Source organism: Bubalus kerabau, chromosome 19 (genome assembly GCF_029407905.1).
Source record: "Bubalus kerabau isolate K-KA32 ecotype Philippines breed swamp buffalo chromosome 19, PCC_UOA_SB_1v2, whole genome shotgun sequence".
NCBI lineage: Eukaryota > Metazoa > Chordata > Mammalia > Artiodactyla > Bovidae > Bubalus > Bubalus kerabau.
This window is the reverse complement of record NC_073642.1, coordinates 24,940,677-24,960,810: the sequence shown is the minus strand read 5'-3', so window position 1 is coordinate 24,960,810 and position 20,134 is coordinate 24,940,677. Positions and strand designations below refer to the sequence as shown.

Genomic DNA, 20,134 nt, shown 5'->3' with positions numbered 1-20,134 from the left:
TTCACTTTCATGCATTGGAGGAGGAAATGGCAACCCACTCCAGTGTTCTTGCCTGGAGAATCCCATGGACAGAGGAGCCTGGTGGGCTGCCATCTATGGGGTCGCACAGAGTCGGACACGACTGAAGCGACTTAGCAGCAGCAGCAGGTCTTAGTTGTGGCACATAGGATCTTTAATTGTGGCATGTGGGATCTAGTTCTCTGACCAGGGATGGAACACAGGCCCCTGCATTGGGAGCACAGAGTCTTAGCCACTGGGCCACCAGGGGAGTCCCAGCCCACAACTCAATGAGAATAAATCTTCATCCTTGTAAATGCCAACTTGATGTTTGAAAACAGGGGAAAATCATTTAGATCCAAATTCTGTGAATGATTTGAATGATCACATTGTAAAATAACATTCTGGTTCAAAACTATGAAGTACTAAATATTCAGTTCAGTTCAGTCACTCAGTCGTGTCCGACTCTTTGCGACTCCATGGATCACAGCACGCTAGGCCTCCCTGTCCATCACCAACTCCCGGAGTTTACCCAAATTCATGTCCATAGAGTCGGTGATGCCATCCAGCCATCTCATCCTCTGTCGTCCCCTTCTCCTCCTGCCCCCAATCCCTCCCAGCATCAGAGTCTTTTCCAATGAGTCATGAGGTGGCCAAAGTACTGGAGTTTCAGCTTTAGCATCATTCCTTCCAAAGAAATCCCAGGGCTGATCTCCTTCAGAATGGACTGGTTGGATCTCCTTGCAGTCCAAGGGACTCTCAAGAGTCTTCTCCAACACCACAGTTCAAAACCATCAATTCTTGGGTGCTCAGCCTTCTTCACAGTCCAACTCTCACATCCATACATGACCACAGGAAAAACCATAGCCTTGACTAGACGGACCTTTGTTGGCAAAGTAATGTCTCTGCTTTTGAATATGCTATCTAGGTTGGTCATAACTTTCCTTCCCAGGAGTAAGCGTCTTTTAATTTCATGGCTGCAGTCACCGTCTGCAGTGATTTTGGAGCCCAAAAAAATAAAGTCTGACACTGTTTCCACTGTTTCCCCATCTATTTCCCATGAAGTGATGGGACTGGATGCCATGATCTTAGTTTTCTGAATGTTGAGCTTTAAGCCAATTTTTTCACTCTCCTCTTTCACTTTCATCAAGAGGCTTTTGAGTTCCTCTTCACTTTCTGCCGTAAGGGTGGTGTCATCTGCATATCTGAGGTGATTGATATTTCTCCCGGCAATCTTGATTCCAGCTTGTGCTTCTTCCAGACCAGCATTTCTCATGATGTACTCTGCATATAAGTTAAATAAACAGGGTGACAATATACAGCCTTGACATACTCCTTTTCCTATTTGGAACCAGTCTGTTGTTCCATGTCCAGTTCTAACTGTTGCTTCCTGACCTGTATATAGGTTTCTCAAGAGGCAGGTCAGATGGTCTGGTATTCCCATCTCTTCCAGAATTTTCCACAGTTTATTGTGATCCATACAGTCAAAGGCTTTGGCATAGTCAATAAAGCAGAAATAGATGTTTTTCTGGAACTCTCTTGCTTTTTTGATGATCCGGCAGATGTTGGCAATTTGATCTCTGGTTCCTCTGCCTTTTCTAAAACCAGCTTGAACATCTGGAAGTTCACGGTTCACGTATTGCTGAAGCCTGGCTTGGATATTCATAGCAGTATAATTCCTAATAGCCAAGATGTGAAAACAGCCCAAATATCCATTAACAGATGAATGGGCTAATAAAATGTGGCATATGTAGAATATTATTTGACTATAACAAAGAATGAAGTCCCTGACATGTGCTACAATAGATGTCTCTGTGCTCAGTCATGTCCAAGTCTTTGTGACCCTGTGGACTGTAGCCTACCAGGCTCCTCTGTGCATGGGATTCTCCAGGCAAGAATACTGGAGTGGGCTACCATTTCCTACTCCAGGGGAACTTTCCTACTTAAAAATGGAACCCAAGTCCCTTATATCTCCTGCATTGGCAGGCAAGTTCTTTACAACTAATGCCACGGGAAGCCTGCTACAATAGATACGATATTTGAAAACATTATGCTAAGTGAAAGAAGTCAGTCACAAAAAGGCCACATATTATTACTATATGATTGTCTTTATATAAAGTGTCCAGTGTAAGCAAATCTAAGGAGACAGAAAGTTGATTGGCACTTGCGTCGGGCGAGAGTGAGTTGGGTTGGTGGCAGGTCTGGGGACTGTTAATGGATATGGGGTTTCTTTGGAGAAGTGGTGACAAAAATGTCCTAAACTTAGATTGTGGTGATGGTTTCACAATTCTGTGAGTATGCTGAAACCGCAAAACTATATTTTAAATGAGTGAATTTTATGGCTTGTGAATTTTACAGCATATCAATAAGATATTTTAGAAAATAAAAATATGCAAAGCCTGGGCCTGATTTTCTCATGATACTAAAGACAGTTCTTTAAAATTAATCTCTAAAGAGAGCTTAATAAGCTCAAAAAGCAGAATAAGTAGGCAGTAAACAGGTTTAGTAAAGATGAATACTTTGAGGTAAAATACTCATTTACATACATACCTGTTCTGGCATATTAAATATAACTTTAATACTCAAGACTGGCACTGTCCCAAGAACAGAGCTCAAAAATATTCCCATTTCTCCAAAGGTGATAAGATCTCTTGCTTGGAGTATTTCTGTCTGAATAGTCTCAAAACTGGCTCAGAAGTGTGAAAGTTGCCTTTCTCTGCCAGTGAAGAGAATGAACTGGCTTCATTTACAAAGAAATTAGTTAGCATTTCTTAACATCTTAATATAGATGTGGCTTTATTTTCTTGATTTGTACAAGTGTTTTCTTAATTTTAATCCAAAGATATAGTCCTGAAATTAAGCTGACTTTGCAGTAATAAATCATTCTTTTTAAGATCTGTATTAAGTGCCACCCTCCAAAAGGCTACATCATTAAAAACTGAGGACACTCAGTAACATAATGTTAGTCTCTTTCTTGTGGAATTTAATTACAGAATATCCATCTTGCATATTGCCTCAAGGTGATTAGAGCCTGAATTTCCAGTCCTTTTGCAAGCTTGGCCTCAGTATTATATCAAGCACACAGCTCCAGATTTCCCTAAAATTTCAAAAATGGAAATAATAAGAGGGTTATTGCAAAAGGGATTTTATTGAAGCAAAACTTCAACATGAAATATGTTGACTGGCAATAAACTGGAGAAGGCAAGATGCCATAAACTGAAAACCTCCATTATTGATTATAAAAATTGGTGTTTTTTTTTTTTTGGTCCTCTAAATGCTGTCTGATGACCATATACAGTAAGTTCCTTACATACAAACAAGGTCCATCCTAAGAGTGTTTTGTAAGTCCAACAAAGTTACCCTAGGTACCTAACTAACACAATTGACTACACTGCACCAGCTACATCACTGCTATTTTATGCTTGCTTCTGGACATCCTGGGCTTGAAATAAAGATACTGTACTGCTGTACTTGCACACAGCATGATCACTTGTAGAGGATGCACACATGTGACGATGTGCGCCAGACATGTGAACTAACTTATTGATTGGACATGTGAACACACATTCTGATCTATGAAAGTTTGCAACTTGAAGGTTTATATTTAGGGGACTCACTGTATAGAGATGTATAAATATAAGCATGAGCATAATGACTCATCAAAGGAAATGGATGCTGAGTAAAGTGTGCATACACTATAAAACACAACTCGAAGCATAAGTTTGATGTATTTATAACCAAGGCAGCCATGCTAAATGCTCATTACATGTTTACCTAACAATACTTTGTGGTCTTCTTAGAATTTGAGACCTCTTGGGATAATTAGCATGACCCTGTCTCTTTCGAAAGAAGCCTGGACTTATACTTCTCAGGGCAGGACTTTCAGCTAGAAGCAGTTAGGAGCATTCATCATCTTTCTAGTCATTTCTTTTAAAAATAACTAATATGGATCAAAATATGTAAAGGTACTATTATAGACTTGAGTTGTGAAGATTTGGGGATAAAAGAGCATCTTGGTTTCTGATCCTCTTTTTTTTCTTCCTGGTATGTAATTTTATTTATTCTTACAACAACACTAACTTCATTCTTCAGATTAAGCAGCAGAGGATAAGGGGATTTCCAATATATGTCTTTGTTAAGCCAGATAACAAATGCCAAAGCTTGTTTGTATCTTTCTTTAAGATTTCATGTAAGCGATATCATAGGATATTTCTCGTTCATCTATTTGACTATGCATAGCATCTCTTCCTTGACTCTTGTCTGCAACCCCAGTCATTTAAGCCTGAAGAGGAGAAAGGAGGCAGCAGTGACAGCAAGAAAAGAGGCTGTTATCCTCTGCTTTTTGCAGTGTGGGAGCGTTTATACATTTCCTGGGGTCTTTACCGAGCACTAGCTGTCCTACTATAGGAACACAGAGGGTCCTTGAGAGCTCTGAGGATTGAAGGGCTGTGAGTGCAGTTCTCATGAGCTGTGGATTGCACATCACAGTGTAAGCCTGCAGCACATTCACCGGGTGTTGGACCTTAACTTGAAAAAATAGCACTGAAACCTGTACAGCACCACATGTAGAATGGATGGCAAATGTGTATTTGATACATGAGGCAGGGAACCCAGGGCACTCTGGGACAGCCTGGAGGGATGGGGTGGGGAGGAGGTGGGAGGCGGTGATTCAGGATGGGGGACACATATTTACTTACGGCTGATTCATGTTGATATATGGCAAAAACCATCACAATATTGTAATTATCCTCCAATTTAAATAAACAAATAATTAATTAAAAAATAACAACTTAAAAAACATATCCATGAATCAACACATTGTCAAAAACCCCTTTTATGCCAATTACTTTTAAGAGGCATAGGCACTAAGTAGAAGCAAGTTTATCCCCCATAAAAATGATGACTCCTGAAGAACAACACTGGCCTCTGTTTCACTCTGAATTCATCACAGTGGCCTTGTTAATCCGAAGTGTCAGCAGTGTTGGGATCCACAAACCATCAAAAGGTGGCTTCATCAGAGTGCTTCCCTTAGCTTTATTGACCACTCATTTCTGAATCAAGTCACGCAGTTGATGTCAGGGCACCTGCTTTTGACCTCCTGTGTATGCAGCCAGGGTTTGTGACCCAGAGAGTGGGAAACCTTTTGAAATAATTGGAATAAAGATATTTTATGAGAAGTGGAGGAGAGGAGTAGTTTGGGTAATTCATATGCACTTTAAAACTGGTTTTGCACCTTGTATTCTCACATCTTCATCACTAAAGATCTTGGACACCATTGAAGTTAATAGAATGGACTCAGAATCAAAAACCAAAACCTCAGGGACTTCCCTGGTGGTCTGGTGGTTAAGACAGCATTACCAATGCAGGGACCATGGGTTCAGTCCCTGGTTGGGGAACTAAGGTCCCATATGCTGTATGGCATGGCCTAAAAATAAATGAAAACAAAAGAACAACAAAATGTCATAAAAAAAAAATTAAAGGAGGCAGAAAATGCAGTAGATACTTGCATGTGTGTGTGCTAAGTCATTTCAGTTGTGTCCAACTCTGTGACCCTATGCTCCTCTGTCCATCAGATTCTCCAGACAAGAATACTGGAGTGGGTTGCCATGCTCTCCTCTAGGGGATCTTCCCAACCCAAGGATCAGATCAAACCCAAGTCTCTTTTATCTCCTGCATTGGCAAGCGGGTTCTTTACCACTAGCACCACGTGGGAAGCCCAAGTAGATAATTAAATAAACATTAAAAACAATGAAAACCAAATGAACAGAAATGGTTCAAAAGATAGATGTCATGTTGGTCTTCCCTTCCCCCTAGATCGCCTTTCCAGATTCTGACCCCCACCCCCCTCCCGCCACCGCTGCAGTCATAACTCTGCAACCAGATGGAGCTTGGCAAGCTGTGATGCAGAAGGTCAGCTCAGTGGTAAAACAATCACTGCCCCAACACAGCCGCCGAATCCATCGGACACTACTTGAATTTAATCAAGTCCCTTCCGGCTCAATCTCCATCTAGAAACTTGGTGTTTTGTATGCCTTCTTCTTTGTAGTGATGGATTTTGCCCAACTTTATTTCATGTCTTGATATTACCTGAATGCTCATGATTTTTTCCTCCTTTAATTTCAAGGTCTAATTCATCCAGTGTAGGGCCCTCTTACCATCTCTAGTTTCCCCATCTCATTTTTACTGACAACTCGCTTTATAGCATTCAGTTTTATATCTTCATTGGAACTAGGAAATGAATTTAATCTCACACTTTCCAAAAATCTATTGCAGTCATGGAGATCAGGGCCAAAGTGGTTGGGGTTTTGTGTGCCTGAAAGTAGCCAGAACTATTCTTTGACCACTAATGACTCCTGCAGATCAAGGAGGCTGTATCCAGTCTTTGAATTTTCCCAGAAAAGTTCCCAGCCTGCCTGTCAGGGATAATCAGGGATGTCTCCTGATGCCTGTTACACAGTCTGTCCAGGGCACTTGAATCCCTGCAGCTGCTCTAGTGGCAGAGAGAAATCAGCAAAAGATAAAAAAATAAAAAAACACAAAACTGCCAAAGCACAGCAGCATGTGGGTTGCAGCCTCTTAAAACCAGATCATTTTGTTGCTTTTTGTTAGATTGAATGGAGTTGTAGTTCTGTTGTGTCCTTTGTTCGAGATGGTTAAAGAACCACAGGGTACCAGTGAGTCAAGTGTAGATTTCAAAGAGGACCTGGGAGATTGTCTGCTCTGACTCCTCATTTTAGAAATAGGCCATAAAAAGCCAAGGGCAGTGAGTTAGGAGTAGAGCTGGAGCCAGAAATGCAGGTGAATCAGCTCCACTAAGTATGGGAACATTTATAAAATGAAAAGAAAGAAATCATTTAAATAAAGTAGGAGTGTTATTTTGGTTAAACCATCAGCAGTGTTGTTTTAGAGATCAGAAAGAACTAGTTCATTTAAAAGCCAATGGGAGGGATGTCCTTGTTGATCCAGTGGTTGAGATTCTGTGTTTCCACTGCAGGGAGCATGGGTTCCGTCCCTGGTCGTGGAACTAAGATCCTGCATGCCTTGTGACAGGGGGGAAAAGTAAATAAATTTTGAAAAAAAGCCACTGTGGCTAAAGAGGTGACACATGAGAGAGATCTTTGTGCTGATATCATAGTTCTGTGTTTTGGTTGTAGTGATGTGTGACAAAATAGCACAGGACTATAGGCACACATTGTACTGATGTCTGTTTCCTAGTTTTTATATTGTATTATCATTGGATAAGATGTAACCATTCCACTGGGTAAAACTGAATGAAAGGTATACAGGACCTCTTCACTACTTTTGCAACTTCCTGTGAATCTATAATTATTTCAAAATATAAAAATCTCAAAGCAAATTCAAATTTTATTGTAGTTTAGTAAAGTCCAGGCCTATGATCTGAAGGGGTGAGAAAATTAGTAACATACCTTTAAGTAATAACTACATCATGAAAAAATATAGAGAGAAGTTTTCTTTTTGCCCTTATGACTCCAAAGAGTTGAGTAGACCTTACTGGAGCTAGCAATCTTGTTTGCTCCTTTTTATAGACAGCTAAAAAGATCCCCTGGAGGAGGGCATGGCAACCAACTTCAGTATTCTTGCCTGGAGAATCCCATGGACAGAGGAGCCTGGTGGGCTACAGTCCATAGAGCTGCACAGAGTCAGACACTACTAAAGCAACTTAGCATGTACACACAAAAAGCTTATGTATTTATTTCACCAATTTGAATCAGTGTTTGTAAACTGAGTGGATGTACTGATGTTGTGTTGATATCAGATGCAATTACATGTACTAAAATTAAAATATCTTTTGAAATGAAATGCTTATAAGATACTTTCATTAAAACTTTATTTTTAAATTTTAGTTATTGAATCAAAAACACTTCAAGGAAGCAAAGGAGAGCACAGCTTTAACAGCCCTGGAGTTTTTGTTGTAGAAAATACAACAGTGGAATTTCAGAAGGGCTCAGAGAGGCAAACCTTTAAGATTCCAGGACCTCTGATGGCTGATTTCATCTTCAAGGTAGGATGAGTCTCTTCATAAAATGTCATGCATCAGGGGCCCAGCATATCTTGAATTTGAAAAAGAACAAGTTTGTTTGGTTGGCAGCCAGGGCATGTGTCATTAATATTTTCACCTTGACAGTCAGTTCTTAAAAATCATTCTACTCTCTCAAGGTTCTGTTCCTCAACCCTAATAGTTAAGAAACAAACTTCATGTTTATAGGGGAATGATTGTTTTGAATTTGTAGTCTCTGGTTGCTGTGTTCAGTTTAAAACCTCTCGATGGAGTTCAGTGAGAATGGTCCGTGGTTAAATGCTCCGTGTCTTAAACCACGACTCTTCTGTTGCTCTCCTTGCAAAGCAGAGCAGAGAAGACAGAGGCCCCTCCCTTACCTTCCTTTCCTGTTTCCTCAGTAATGTCTCATCATGAGCACTTGTCTGGACTCCTGTCACGAGGTCCCCTCACAAGAACTCTTCTTTCCTGTGACCAGGGCTCTGTGTCCTCTCTCTTGGGTAAATCGGGGGCATCGTCTTTCACTCAGAGGACATGAAATGCAGTGGCCAATGTATTTCCAAGGTGACACAATCTGAAATTCTTCTGATACAACCAAAAATACCTAAGACATGCAGAAACGGGTGTTTCAGTGGATGGTTTTGTCCTATCTATCCCTTTTGGGAAACTCATTCAAAATGGAAAGACAAGAGCTCCAAATGCCAGGAATATATTTACCTGTGAGAAGACCCAGTGCCTTCTAAAGAACTGTTCTATGTTAACTTGTCAAAGTTTCATCAAAGCATTGGTTGTGCCAGCAGAGAAAGACGTTTGGAGTTGGAGGAGAGTTGCAAACTGCTGTCCTGTTTGCAAAGTCAGCCTCCAGTGTGACCAGCCAAGTGTCAGTCTGGGTGGATTTGTTGTTTTGAAACTATGGGTTTTAAATTGTCAACCTTTAAAAAAATCAAGAGATTTTAACATTAAAATACCAGTGTTCTTTTTTTTCCCTGCTTCACTTTAAAAATGGGAAGGTCTGACCACCAGCTTGCGTTCCACCATGGTGATAATTGGCTGCAGCTGGGTAACAGCTGCCTTCTCCTCAGGGCACACGTCCTCACTTGCCATGGTCCACACTGGGCCCTCGTGTGATCCTGACGTTGAAGGTATAGATATATATAGACGTTTAAGTTGCCACTCCTGGACATCACTTGCCATTCCTAGACATTGAAGTGACTTTTGTGTCAGACCCTTGAAGCATCAACCCAACGTTGTTCCTTGACAGCAGCGTTGGGAAAGTCTTCTGGGGAAGCCCTAACTGTTATTTCTCTTTCCTTCTATTCTCTCTCACCCATTGTTGTTCATAAATTCTGGGCTTGGGTTGCTTCTCGTAAGGTTTTTCCATTTGATGCTAAAGTAGTAAAACCCACACACACAAACACAAACATACCCTCTTAAAAAATTCTCTTTTCATTCCTACTCAGAAGATCTATATTCCTCTGAAGTCAATTTAGAGACCTCTGACCGAGTAGGAAACATTAGTACAGTGATGGGAATGAGAAAAATAGCCACAAAGGTTAAAATTTTACGGTGCTGTTTGGTGAAGGTATTAACATGGAAAATGTATTGTTTATTGACCTCATGCATAAACACACATACACACATAAACTATTTACTTTGAGTGTGTCTGTATGCACACACATGTACATATATGAATATGTGTATGTCTGTGTGTATATACATTTTTTTAAGATTTGAGAGGATATATTCCAAACTGAAAACACTGAGAAAATAGTGGCTATTTTAGAGGGTATCAGTGTTTGGGGGGAGTGATCTTAGTTTTACTTATAATATTCTAAAACTTAATTCTTAGAAATACAGTCATATGTTATATGTGTAGTTAAAATTGGGCTTCCCCTGGTCGCCTAAGTGGTTAAAAAAAAAAATCCACCTGCCAATGCAGGAGACATGGGTTCGATCCTTGGGTTGGGAAGATCTCCTGGAGAAGGAAATGGCAACCCTTTCCAGTATTCTTGCCTGGGAAATCCCATGGACAGAGGGGCCTGGAAAGCATGGGATCACAAAAAACGTTAGACACAATTTAGCAACTGAAAAACAACACTCAAAAATTACTTTACACCTTTATGTCCAAATTATGAATTCACCTCTTAATAGAATGCATTTTAGCAGCATGTTGCCACTGTTTGAATTTGTACTCAGTCTTCTATTTTCCTGTCTCTTGAGTTCTAGTTTTCTCAGATATAATAAACAATTCTGGGTTTTAACTTCAATTTCTGGAAAGCTTTTGATCTCTCTTGACTACAAAGGTTTTTAAAAAAAAATAAATTATTCATCAAAGAGGGTGTTACACACAACTGTCTGACTCATGCATAAATAAAGCCTCACTTCCATGCCAAAACCATTTTCTTTCATGAATGTGGTATACTTGGTGGGACAGAATTTGGCAAATCAGAGATGCTGTGATGAAGCAGGAATAATTCTGATGGTTTTCCCTGACTTACAAGATTGTCCAAATTCTGTGGGTTTCTAGGAAATATCCTTTTCCATGGTTACTTTTTTTTTTTTTTTTTGGTCAGAGCACTGTAGTACTACCCAGCCTGTGTTGTTACTAAGATTGGAAACTCTGTTTCCATTCATCTCTCCTTGGCCTATGAGGCAATCAAGTAATGGCTCTCCTTTGAGTTGGAGGTTAAGAATGTGTGTGAGGTCCCTGATGATGGTCAACCTTGTATTTCACTGTATCTCTTTCCATTCCAATCAACTAAGAACAACTGCTGATCTTTAAAAAAAAAAAATAGGAAGAACTGGCTTCAACCTGAGAGAATGTGAAAACCAGCTCTACCCCACAGTTCAGTTCAGTTCAGATCAGTTGCTCAGTCACGTCTGAATCTTTGCGACCGCATGAACTACCGCACGCCAGGCTTCCCTGTCCGTCACCAACTCCTAGAGTCTGCTCAAACTCATGTCCATCGAGTCGATGATGCCATCCAACCACCTCAGCTTCTGTCATCCCGTTCTCCTCCTGCCTTCAGTCTTTCCCAGCATCAGGATCTTTTCCAATGAGTCCGTTCTTTGCATCAGTGGCCAAAGTATTGGAGTTTCAGCTTCAGCATCAAGTCCTTCCAGTGAATATTCAGGACTGATTTCCTTTAGGATTGACTGGTTTGATCTTGCAGTCCAAGGGGCTCTCAAGAGTCTTCTCCAACACCACAGTTCAAAAGCATCAATTCTTTGGCACTCAGCTTTCTTCATGGTCCAGCTCTTACATCCATACATGCATAATGGATAAATCATGGATACATGGACCTTTCTTGGCAAAGTAATGTCTGCTTTTTATATGCTGTCTAGGTTGGTCATAGCTTTTCTTCCAAGGAGCAAGCATCTTTTAATTTCATGGCTGCAGTTACCATCTGCAGTGATTTTGGAGCCCAAGAAAAAGTTTGTTACTGTTTCCACTGTTTCTCCATGTATTTGCCATGAAGTGAAGGGACTGGATGCCATGATCTTAGTTTTTTGAATGATGAGTTTTAAGCCAACTTTTTCTCTCCTCTTTCACTTTCATCAAGAAACTCTTCAGTTCCTCTTCACTTTCTGCCATAAGGGTGATGTCATCTGCATATCTGAGGTTATTGATATTTCTCCTGGCAATCTTGATTCCAGCTTGTGCTTCATCCAGCCCAGCATTTCGCATGATGTACTTAGCATGTAAGTTGAATAAACAGGGTGACAATATACAGCCTTGATGTACCCCTTTCCCAATTGGGAACCAGTCTGTTGTTCCATGTCCGGTTGTAACTCTTGCTTCTTGACCTGCATGCAGATTTCTCAGGAGGCAGGTAAGGTGGTCTGGTAGTCCCATCTCTTTAAGAATTTTCCACAGTTTGTTGTGGTCCACACAGTCAAGGACTTTGGTGTAGTCAATAAAGCAGATGTTTTCCGGAACTCTGTTGCTTTTTTCCTATGATCCAACGGATGTTGGCAATTTGATCTCTGATTCTTCTGCCTTTTCTAATCCAGCTTGAACATCTGGAAGTTCTTGATTCACATACTGGTTCTCCAAGCCTGGCTTGGAGAATTTTGAGCATTACTTTGCTAGCACGTGAGATGAGTGCAATTGTGTGGTAGTTTGAACATTCTTTGGCATTGCCTTTCTTTGGGATTAGAATGAAAACTGACCTTTTCCAGTCCTGTGGCCACTGCTGAGTTTTCCAAATTTGCTGGCATATTGAGTGTAGCACTTTCACTGCATCATCTTTTTGGATTTGAAAGAGCTTAGCTAGAATTCCATCACCTCCATCAGCTCTACCCCACAGAGTGCTGTTAATAATTTTGCTCAGTCCTGGGTGCACTGAAATATAAAGGCACACTTTGCATACAGTTCCTAGATTAGACCTCATTTCATGGACGTCTCTGCTATCTCCAGGAGATAGTGAAGGACAGGGAAGCCTGTTGCACTGCTTCCATGGGGTCGCAAAGTGTCGGACTCACCTTAGCAACTGAACAACAGCAACAACAACATGGACTTTTAATAAATGGAAGGTTGAAAACAACTATATTCTGATGTGATGAGTAAACTATGAAGGTATCCATGGCCTGCTGGATTCTTTTGTGGCTATTGTGCCGATTCTGAAATCTGGCAACTCACTGCACCAATGAGATGGAATTTCTTTTTTTCTACTTTTTCAGAAGCTGTATTTTCTTGATTGGACCTTTCTTGAAAAAGTGCACTTTTTCTTCTTCCCAGTGGATTTCTCACTAAGCATCCTTATTTTCCTGAATGATCTATTTCTAGTGGATGACTCTTGTCACTCTGTTACTGAGTCACAGTATTTTGCATGTGAGCCCCTAAGATATTCTTATTTTGCTTCTGCAATATGTGTATGTGGCCACCATGTAGCAGTAGAGAGTCTAAAGCCTGTAGTTGATGCTGTGTGCTTTATTGGTTGGACCCTGAGGTGCTATCCTTTCAGTAAGAATTTACTGAGTATCTGTAAGGAGATGTTTGTGAATATCTGCTTTCAGTGTATGTGTATGAGAATAATCTAGTAAAATAAACATAAGTGGCTTTGAGAAAGGTATCTGTTTCCATGGTTAACTATTTTAATAAAGATTGCTGGTGGCTTTTCCCCTCTTTAAAAAGTATGTCCCTCTTCAAGGAAAAAAAAAGTTTTCCTCTTCGTCTGAAATCTTCCTTTTTATGTTAGTTGTCTATCTTCTTCTTTCTATTTGGATATTTTGTATTTCTGTAGAAAAATATTTTCTCATTTCTTTTTTTTTAATGTTTTTTATTGTGGTAAAATGAAAAATGTTTGTATTTCACCATATTTCACTGTACAGCTCAGTGGCACTAAGTACATTCGTGTTGGTTTTCAGCTGGGCAAGCCTCTGTCTCTGGTTTCCTCCAACCACAGCTCTGGATACTGTGTATGTTTTCTACCTACAAGGTCTGTCTTTTCTTTCTGGGGAGCTGTGGCAGCTCATCTAACTTACCCAAGGATGAGAGGGTTTGATGTTTTCCTCTCTCTCAAAGAGAAGATTTTAGCCTTGCAGTGTGGTGCAGACGGTGGCTAAATCCCTATGTCCACATGTATTTCAAAACACAGCGGAACAGTTTTCAGAGTCAGTGCATTCATTCACTTCCTGAACCTAAAGTAACAAAGCACAGTAAACTGGGTGGCTTAAACAATAGCTGTTTATTGATCTCACAGTTTTGGAGGCTAGAAGTCCAAAATCAAGATGTGGGCAGGACTGGTTCCTTGAAAGGAATATGAAAGAGAATATGTTTATGTCTCTCTCCTCACTTCTTGAATCCTCAGCTTTTTTACCTTTTCTTTACATCACTTTGCTTCTGTGCATGTCCACATCTGTGCCCAAATGTCTCACTTTATATAAGTGAGACAGGCTGGGACCTGGAACCTTTCACTGCAATGATAGCACGCCTCGCATGTGACAAAATACAAATAAATTATATGGGGCTAAAAATAACTGTGTGCATGCACAGTTGGGGCAGATTCTGGACAAAAGATCCAAAGAGACCCAAAAGCCCAACTGCCGCTTTTGAAGAGCCTGGAGCAAAACTGGGTGTCGGGAACAAAACTGGGTGTCAGGAACAAAGGCAGAGTACTGAGCATGCCCCCTGCACACGTCACTACCTAAGGGGTGGGCAAACCACCTAAGTCACCCCTCCAGTCTGACCCCCTAGACACACCCATACCCTCACCCCATTTAAGGATTGCATCTCGCCCCCTCAGGGAGCAGGGGAATCTGTTGTTTGTTCTCTCTCCCACCACTGCAGAAGGAGCTGCAATAAAGTCTCGCCTAAATTTTTTTATCTTGCCTCTGATCAATTTCTATTGATCAAGGAGGCCAAGAACCCTGGTCGGTAACATAAGGACACCAGTCACACTGGGTTGGGCCCATCCTAATGACCTCATCTTGGCTTTACTAGACCTGCAAAAACCCTATTTCCAAATAAGATCATTTCTGAGGTTCTGTGAGTTTGAACTTCAACATAACTTTTTGTGGGGGATACAGTTCAGTGTCTAACAGAAAATAAAAGTTACCTATCTCATCACTCCTCTCGGTCAGAATTCCATCTCATTTTAAGTGTGTGCCGTGAATCACAGAGGTAGAAACGTTTGCAATTTATTATTTTCTTGAAAAGTGTCCAGTTCATCTAATTTTTGTAATTTAACTTTTGAAATGTAATCATAGCCTTCCTTTATCACTAAACAAAACAGCAACAAAAAAAAAACTCACCTGTACCTATATCTTTTTCATTCCTAAACATGTTCTCTGGTTCCTTGTCTAATTTTTGTTTGTTCAAACCATCCAAAGGCTTGTCTCTGAGGTATCTAAGAACTAGATTTTAGTCTTGTTAACTCTCAGAGTTTATAAAGAATTCTATTCATGTAAATTTTAGTTTTTGTTTCTTTTCTCTTTACATGGGTTTTATCTTGGTATTATATTTTTAATTTCTAGAGTTAAATTCTTAATTCATTTTCAACTTTTGTTCTCCATTAAATGTATTTATGGCTACCAGTCCCCATACAGAAGTTCTTAATTTTGTTGTGCTATAGGTTGTTAATTTTAAACTTTATGTGTAAGCCATTTGTATCCTGGCTAGAAAATCTTTGCTTTATTCTGGATCATAAAAATATTCTTGTATATTTTTGTCTAGAAACATTACTATTTTACCTTTCACACTGAGAGCTATATACTAGAATTGATACTTGTATATGAAGTAGAATCAGTTTCTTTTTCCCCATGACTATCCAGTTGAGCCAAAACCATTAGGTGGAAAAGACAATCCTTTCTCCATCTATCTTAAATTCCAAACTATATATGTGTGGCCCTATTTTTACACTCTCTTCTGAACTATTCATCTATATGCAGCAATACCATTGTGATTTAATTACTGTAACATTATAACAAGTCAATATCTGGCAGTGTAATTTCTTCAGGTTTGTTCTTAAAGACTGTCTTTGATATTCTTGCCTTCTTCCCTTTCCATGTCAACTTTGAAATATGCTTCTAAACTTTTATTCTGCTGATTTTGATTTGAATTGCTTTGAAATCTGTAGGTCAGTTTGGAGAAAATTCACCTTCCAATATCGTCTTCCAGCCCATAAATATGGTATATTCATCCCTTTATTTAGTTCTTTTGAAATTCTTCTCAATAATGGTTATAATTTTCAGTGCGTATGTTTTGCATGTCTTTTATTAATTTCCAAATATTTGATTATTATTTTGATGCTATTGTAAATGTTTAAAATTTTTTTCTATTTGTTTTCTGCTGGAGAATGAAAATCTAATTGGTTTTTATATACTGACATTATATTCTCACTGCATTCACATGTTAATACTAATAGTTTGTGAATTCTTTTGGATTATGTACATACACAGTTATGACACCCACAAATAATGAGTTTGGTTTCTTCCTTCCCAATTGTTGTATACTTTAAAGAAATTTTCTTGGATTGTTGTTATTGTTCACTCACTAAGTCATGTCCTAGTCTTTGAGACCCCATGACTGCATGCAGCATGCCAGGCTTTCCTGTCCTTCCCTATTTCCTGGAGTTTGCTGAGATTCATGTCCACTGAGTCAGTGATGCTATCTAACCATCTTATCCTCTGCCAACCTCTCTTCCTCCTGCCCTCAGTTTTTCCCAGCATCAGGTTCTTTTCCAATGATTTGGCTCTTCACATCAGGTGGCAAGTATTGGAGCTTTCTTACATTACTTAGGACATTAGTACAATGTGCAATAGAAGTAGTGATTATGTTTTTTTCTTTCTTTCCTTTTAATATAGTGAACTACATGTATTTGGGGATGTTAAACTGATCTTACCTTCCTGTAATAAACTGTAAAATACATTGAGAAATACTTCCTCTATTCTGTAACAGTTTGTGCAAGTTTGCTGTTATCTAATTAGTCAGATGTTTTATTTCCTTATGTGTCAGTTTTGTTTCAAGGAACCTGTCTATTTCAACTAGCTTTTGAAAGTTATTGACATAGTTGTTGTTTTTTTTTATAGTATTGTCTTATTTCTTCCATTATGTAGAGAATCTGTGGTGAGTCTCATTCCTAACATTGATTATTTGTCCCTACTCTTTTTTTTAATCATTCATGTTGGAGGGCTTTCAATTTTATTAAACTTTTCAGAGAAACACTGTTTGGGTTTATAAGCTACTAATATGCAATTTAATTCTCATATCATTAATGTCTGCTTTTGTCTTTATTATTACCGTCTCTGTACTTTCTCTGGATCCAATATGCTTTTCTTTTTCTAACTTTTTGAAATGGATGGTTAGATCAGTGATTTTTCATCCAATTTTTCCATAACATACAATTTTAACTCTATAAATTTCCCTCAAAGCATGCCTTAAATTTCATTCCACAAAGCTTAATATGAAATCTTTCCCTTCATCATTCAGTTAAATTGTATTATAATTTTCATAGTGATATATTATTTGACTTGTAGTATATTTACAAGTGTAGTGTCCAAGTATGTAAGAATTTTCAAGAAATCACATCATTTTATACCTTAATTCTACTGTAGTCAGAGAACATTATATCATTTCAATGTTTTGAAATTTGTGAAAACAATTTGTGGCAAATTTTGGAAGACTATGCTATGTAGTCTTCTGTTGTTGGGCACAGTGTTCTACATATATCAATTAGGTCATGTTTATTAATGGTTTTATTCAAAAGTATAGCCTTACTGAATTTTATCTCCGTATTCTGTTGCCACAAGAGACCTGATAAAACTACCACTATGACTGTGGAGGTGTCTGTATTTTTTCTATTCTTGTCAACTTGTGAATTACATATTTTGAAGCTTGGTGGTTAGGTACGCTAACTTTTAGACTCATTAGCTCTTGTAGTGACTTGACCTCTTTGTCATTGTGAAACTCTTTCTTGAAGATACCTCTCCACTGTCTTTTGGCTTCCATTTATTCTGTTGAGACATTAGCTGTCAGACTTATTTTTGTCCCTTAGAAAGTAATGTATCTTATTTGTCTGTTTTCAACAATTTTCTCTTGGTTTTTCATCAACTTGACTATGATGTAATTAGTAACTTTCTTCTGCTTGAGCTTCATGGTGCTTCGTGAATCCAAAAAACTCTTAACTTCTTAGACTCCTTAGAAGTCTTTTCTGACTCTGTAACCTCATCCCATCCCTGTAACTCTCCCTTCTTCCACACACATCTCCTGTCCGGAATTTTTCATTTGATAATTTTACAACTTTTTTACTGTTTTATAAGTAAGTACATGAAACTTTGCTTTTTCAGTCAGTTCTTATTGATATTTACTAATAAGCTTTACTGATCATTTCATCATTACTGCTTCCTGCATCTCATTACTTTCTCGTGCATTTATATTAGTTCTTTTTCAGTATACCCTTAAGTAGTTTCTTTTTCTAGTCTTTGAGTGGTCAAGGTTCTGTCATTTTGTCTCTGAGGAAAACTTTATTTCACTGATTACTGATTGTTAATTTGATCTTAGATTGTTTATAAGTTGACAACTGATCATTGATTGGTAGTGAATAATTTGGTTGTAGAATTCTAGATTAAAAACTATTGTCCCTCATCGTCTTAAAGGTGTTCGTTTTCTTGTATCCATTATTGCCTATGAGAAATCTGATGCCATTCTGATTCTCACTCCTTTGTAGGGAATCATCTTTTTTCTGATAACTTTTAGAATTTCTCTTTGTCTTTGTTGTTGCATTTTTTTATGATGTCTGCTCAGAACTTTATGACTATTTTTAGACTGAGTACTTCTGTCTTTCCCACATTGCACAGCTCATGGGCTCTTAGTTCCCTGACCTGGGATCAAACCTGCACCCCTCACAGTGGAAGCACAGAGTCTTAACCACTAGACTACCAGGCAAGTCCCTCTGTTCTTTCTCTTTAACTCCATGTAATACTGGCATTTCTGGTTCTGTTCCCCATAAGCTTAATCTTTGTTTTCCCTCTATTTTTCTCTTTGTGTTGCATTCCAGGACTTTCCCTCAATTCACTCATTTGTTCAATCAGTAGAGAAGAAAAGAAAGAAGAAGGGAGAGGACTTGCTGAAATAAAATAACCTGAGAGTAAACTTATCTTTGTCTGTAACTGCCTTCTCATGCTCAGCAATGCACCTTCTCTCTGTTAACTAGACGCAGCAAGGCTCATATGCAAACACTGTGGATTTGTGTACATTTCGAGTTTCTGTAATTGTGCTTTCAGAAGGCTCTGCTAAAAGATGCTTAGGGATGTTGTTATTAAAAATGTAAGATTCCTAAAATGTGCCATGTTGTAAGCAAACCCAGATTACATCTCAGTTCCTGTTCTCATAGAAATTAAAATCATATGTATCAGGCAGAAAAAATGTTAAACTAAAAACTCTGAAAAAAAATTGGTACAGATGAACTTATTTGCAAAGAAGTAATACATGAACATAGAGAACAAACTTATAGATACCAAGCAGGGAAGAGGAGGTGGGATGAATTGGAAGACTGGGATTGACATATATACACTGCTAAGTCACTTCAGTCGTGTCCGACTCTGCGACCCCATAGACGGCAGCCCACGAGGCTCCCCCATCCCTGGGATTCTCCAGGCAGTAACACTGGAGTGGGTTGCCATTTCCTTCTCCAACATATATACACCACTATGTATAAAATAGATAACTAATAGGAACTTACTATATATAGCACAGGGAAAATGCTCTGTGATGATCTAAATGGGAAAGAAATCCAAAACAGGGGATATAAGTATACAAATGGCTGATTCACTTTGCTGTACAGTAGAAACTAATGGCATTGTAAAGCAACTATATGCCAATAAATTTTTTTTTTAAGTCTGCCTACATTTTTGTGAACTCATTCACAAGCATGGAATTACCTGGGAAAATGACTCCAGGGAGAATGGTTGAAGATCTTCTGAATTTCCGTTTATGACAAATTTAATTGACATGCTATCACATCTTAACATTCTGGGAATCTTCGTGTACGAGAGTGTGTTGTGATAGACACGTTTATCTACCTAGGTGACTTGTATTCACCGCATGTTGAAAGATGTGGAAGGAGCTGTTTCATTGCATGCAGATATGTTATCACAGTTCTCTCTGTCCAGACCAGGTACACTGTGGCTAAGGACAGTGTGGTCCAGTTCTTCTTCTACCAGCCCATCAGCCATCAGTGGAGACAAACTGACTTCTTTCCCTGCACTGTGACATGTGGAGGAGGTGAGGCACAGGCTTTGTTCCTAAATATTTAGAGCTCAGAGTTAAAAATGACATGTTTGTGTTTTTGAAGCTGACTTTAAAGTTAGTGTGCTAATTAGAGACGTGTAATCACACAGCATCTTACTCCACGGCCTGGGACCCAGTGGGGTTAATGAACATGCACTGGATTTAGAGAACACCCTTTCCTTTGAGCAAAGAACTGGAAACATGTTTGCATGTCTCTCATGGACCCCAAAATAAGAGCAAAGAGATAGGGAGGCTTTCAAATTCTATGTATTTTAAAATTCTAATCCTAAAGAATTCTTTTTGATTCTAATTATCCATGAGAAAAACAACAAATATGTCTTTAGTTTTAATTTACTTTCTAGCTTTCACACGCAGTTAAATATGTATTT

The 20,134-nt window shown here is 38.9% G+C and overlaps 1 protein-coding gene across 10 annotated transcripts in view; it reads left to right on the top strand.

The window, feature by feature from the left end:
* The window catches only part of ADAMTSL3 (ADAMTS like 3), a 378,195-nt gene that overhangs the window by 195,234 nt on the left and 162,827 nt on the right, over nucleotides 1-20,134 (top strand). For all 10 annotated transcript variants that reach the window (XR_008705347.1, XR_008705348.1, XM_055555931.1 and 7 more), the window contains 2 exons: nucleotides 7,863-8,020; nucleotides 19,628-19,739. Coding sequence is in view for 8 of the 10 variants with exons in the window: in XM_055555931.1 (XP_055411906.1) it covers nucleotides 7,863-8,020; nucleotides 19,628-19,739 (270 nt within the window). In the remaining 2 variants the exon portion in view is untranslated. The remainder of the gene's footprint in view (nucleotides 1-7,862; nucleotides 8,021-19,627; nucleotides 19,740-20,134) is intronic.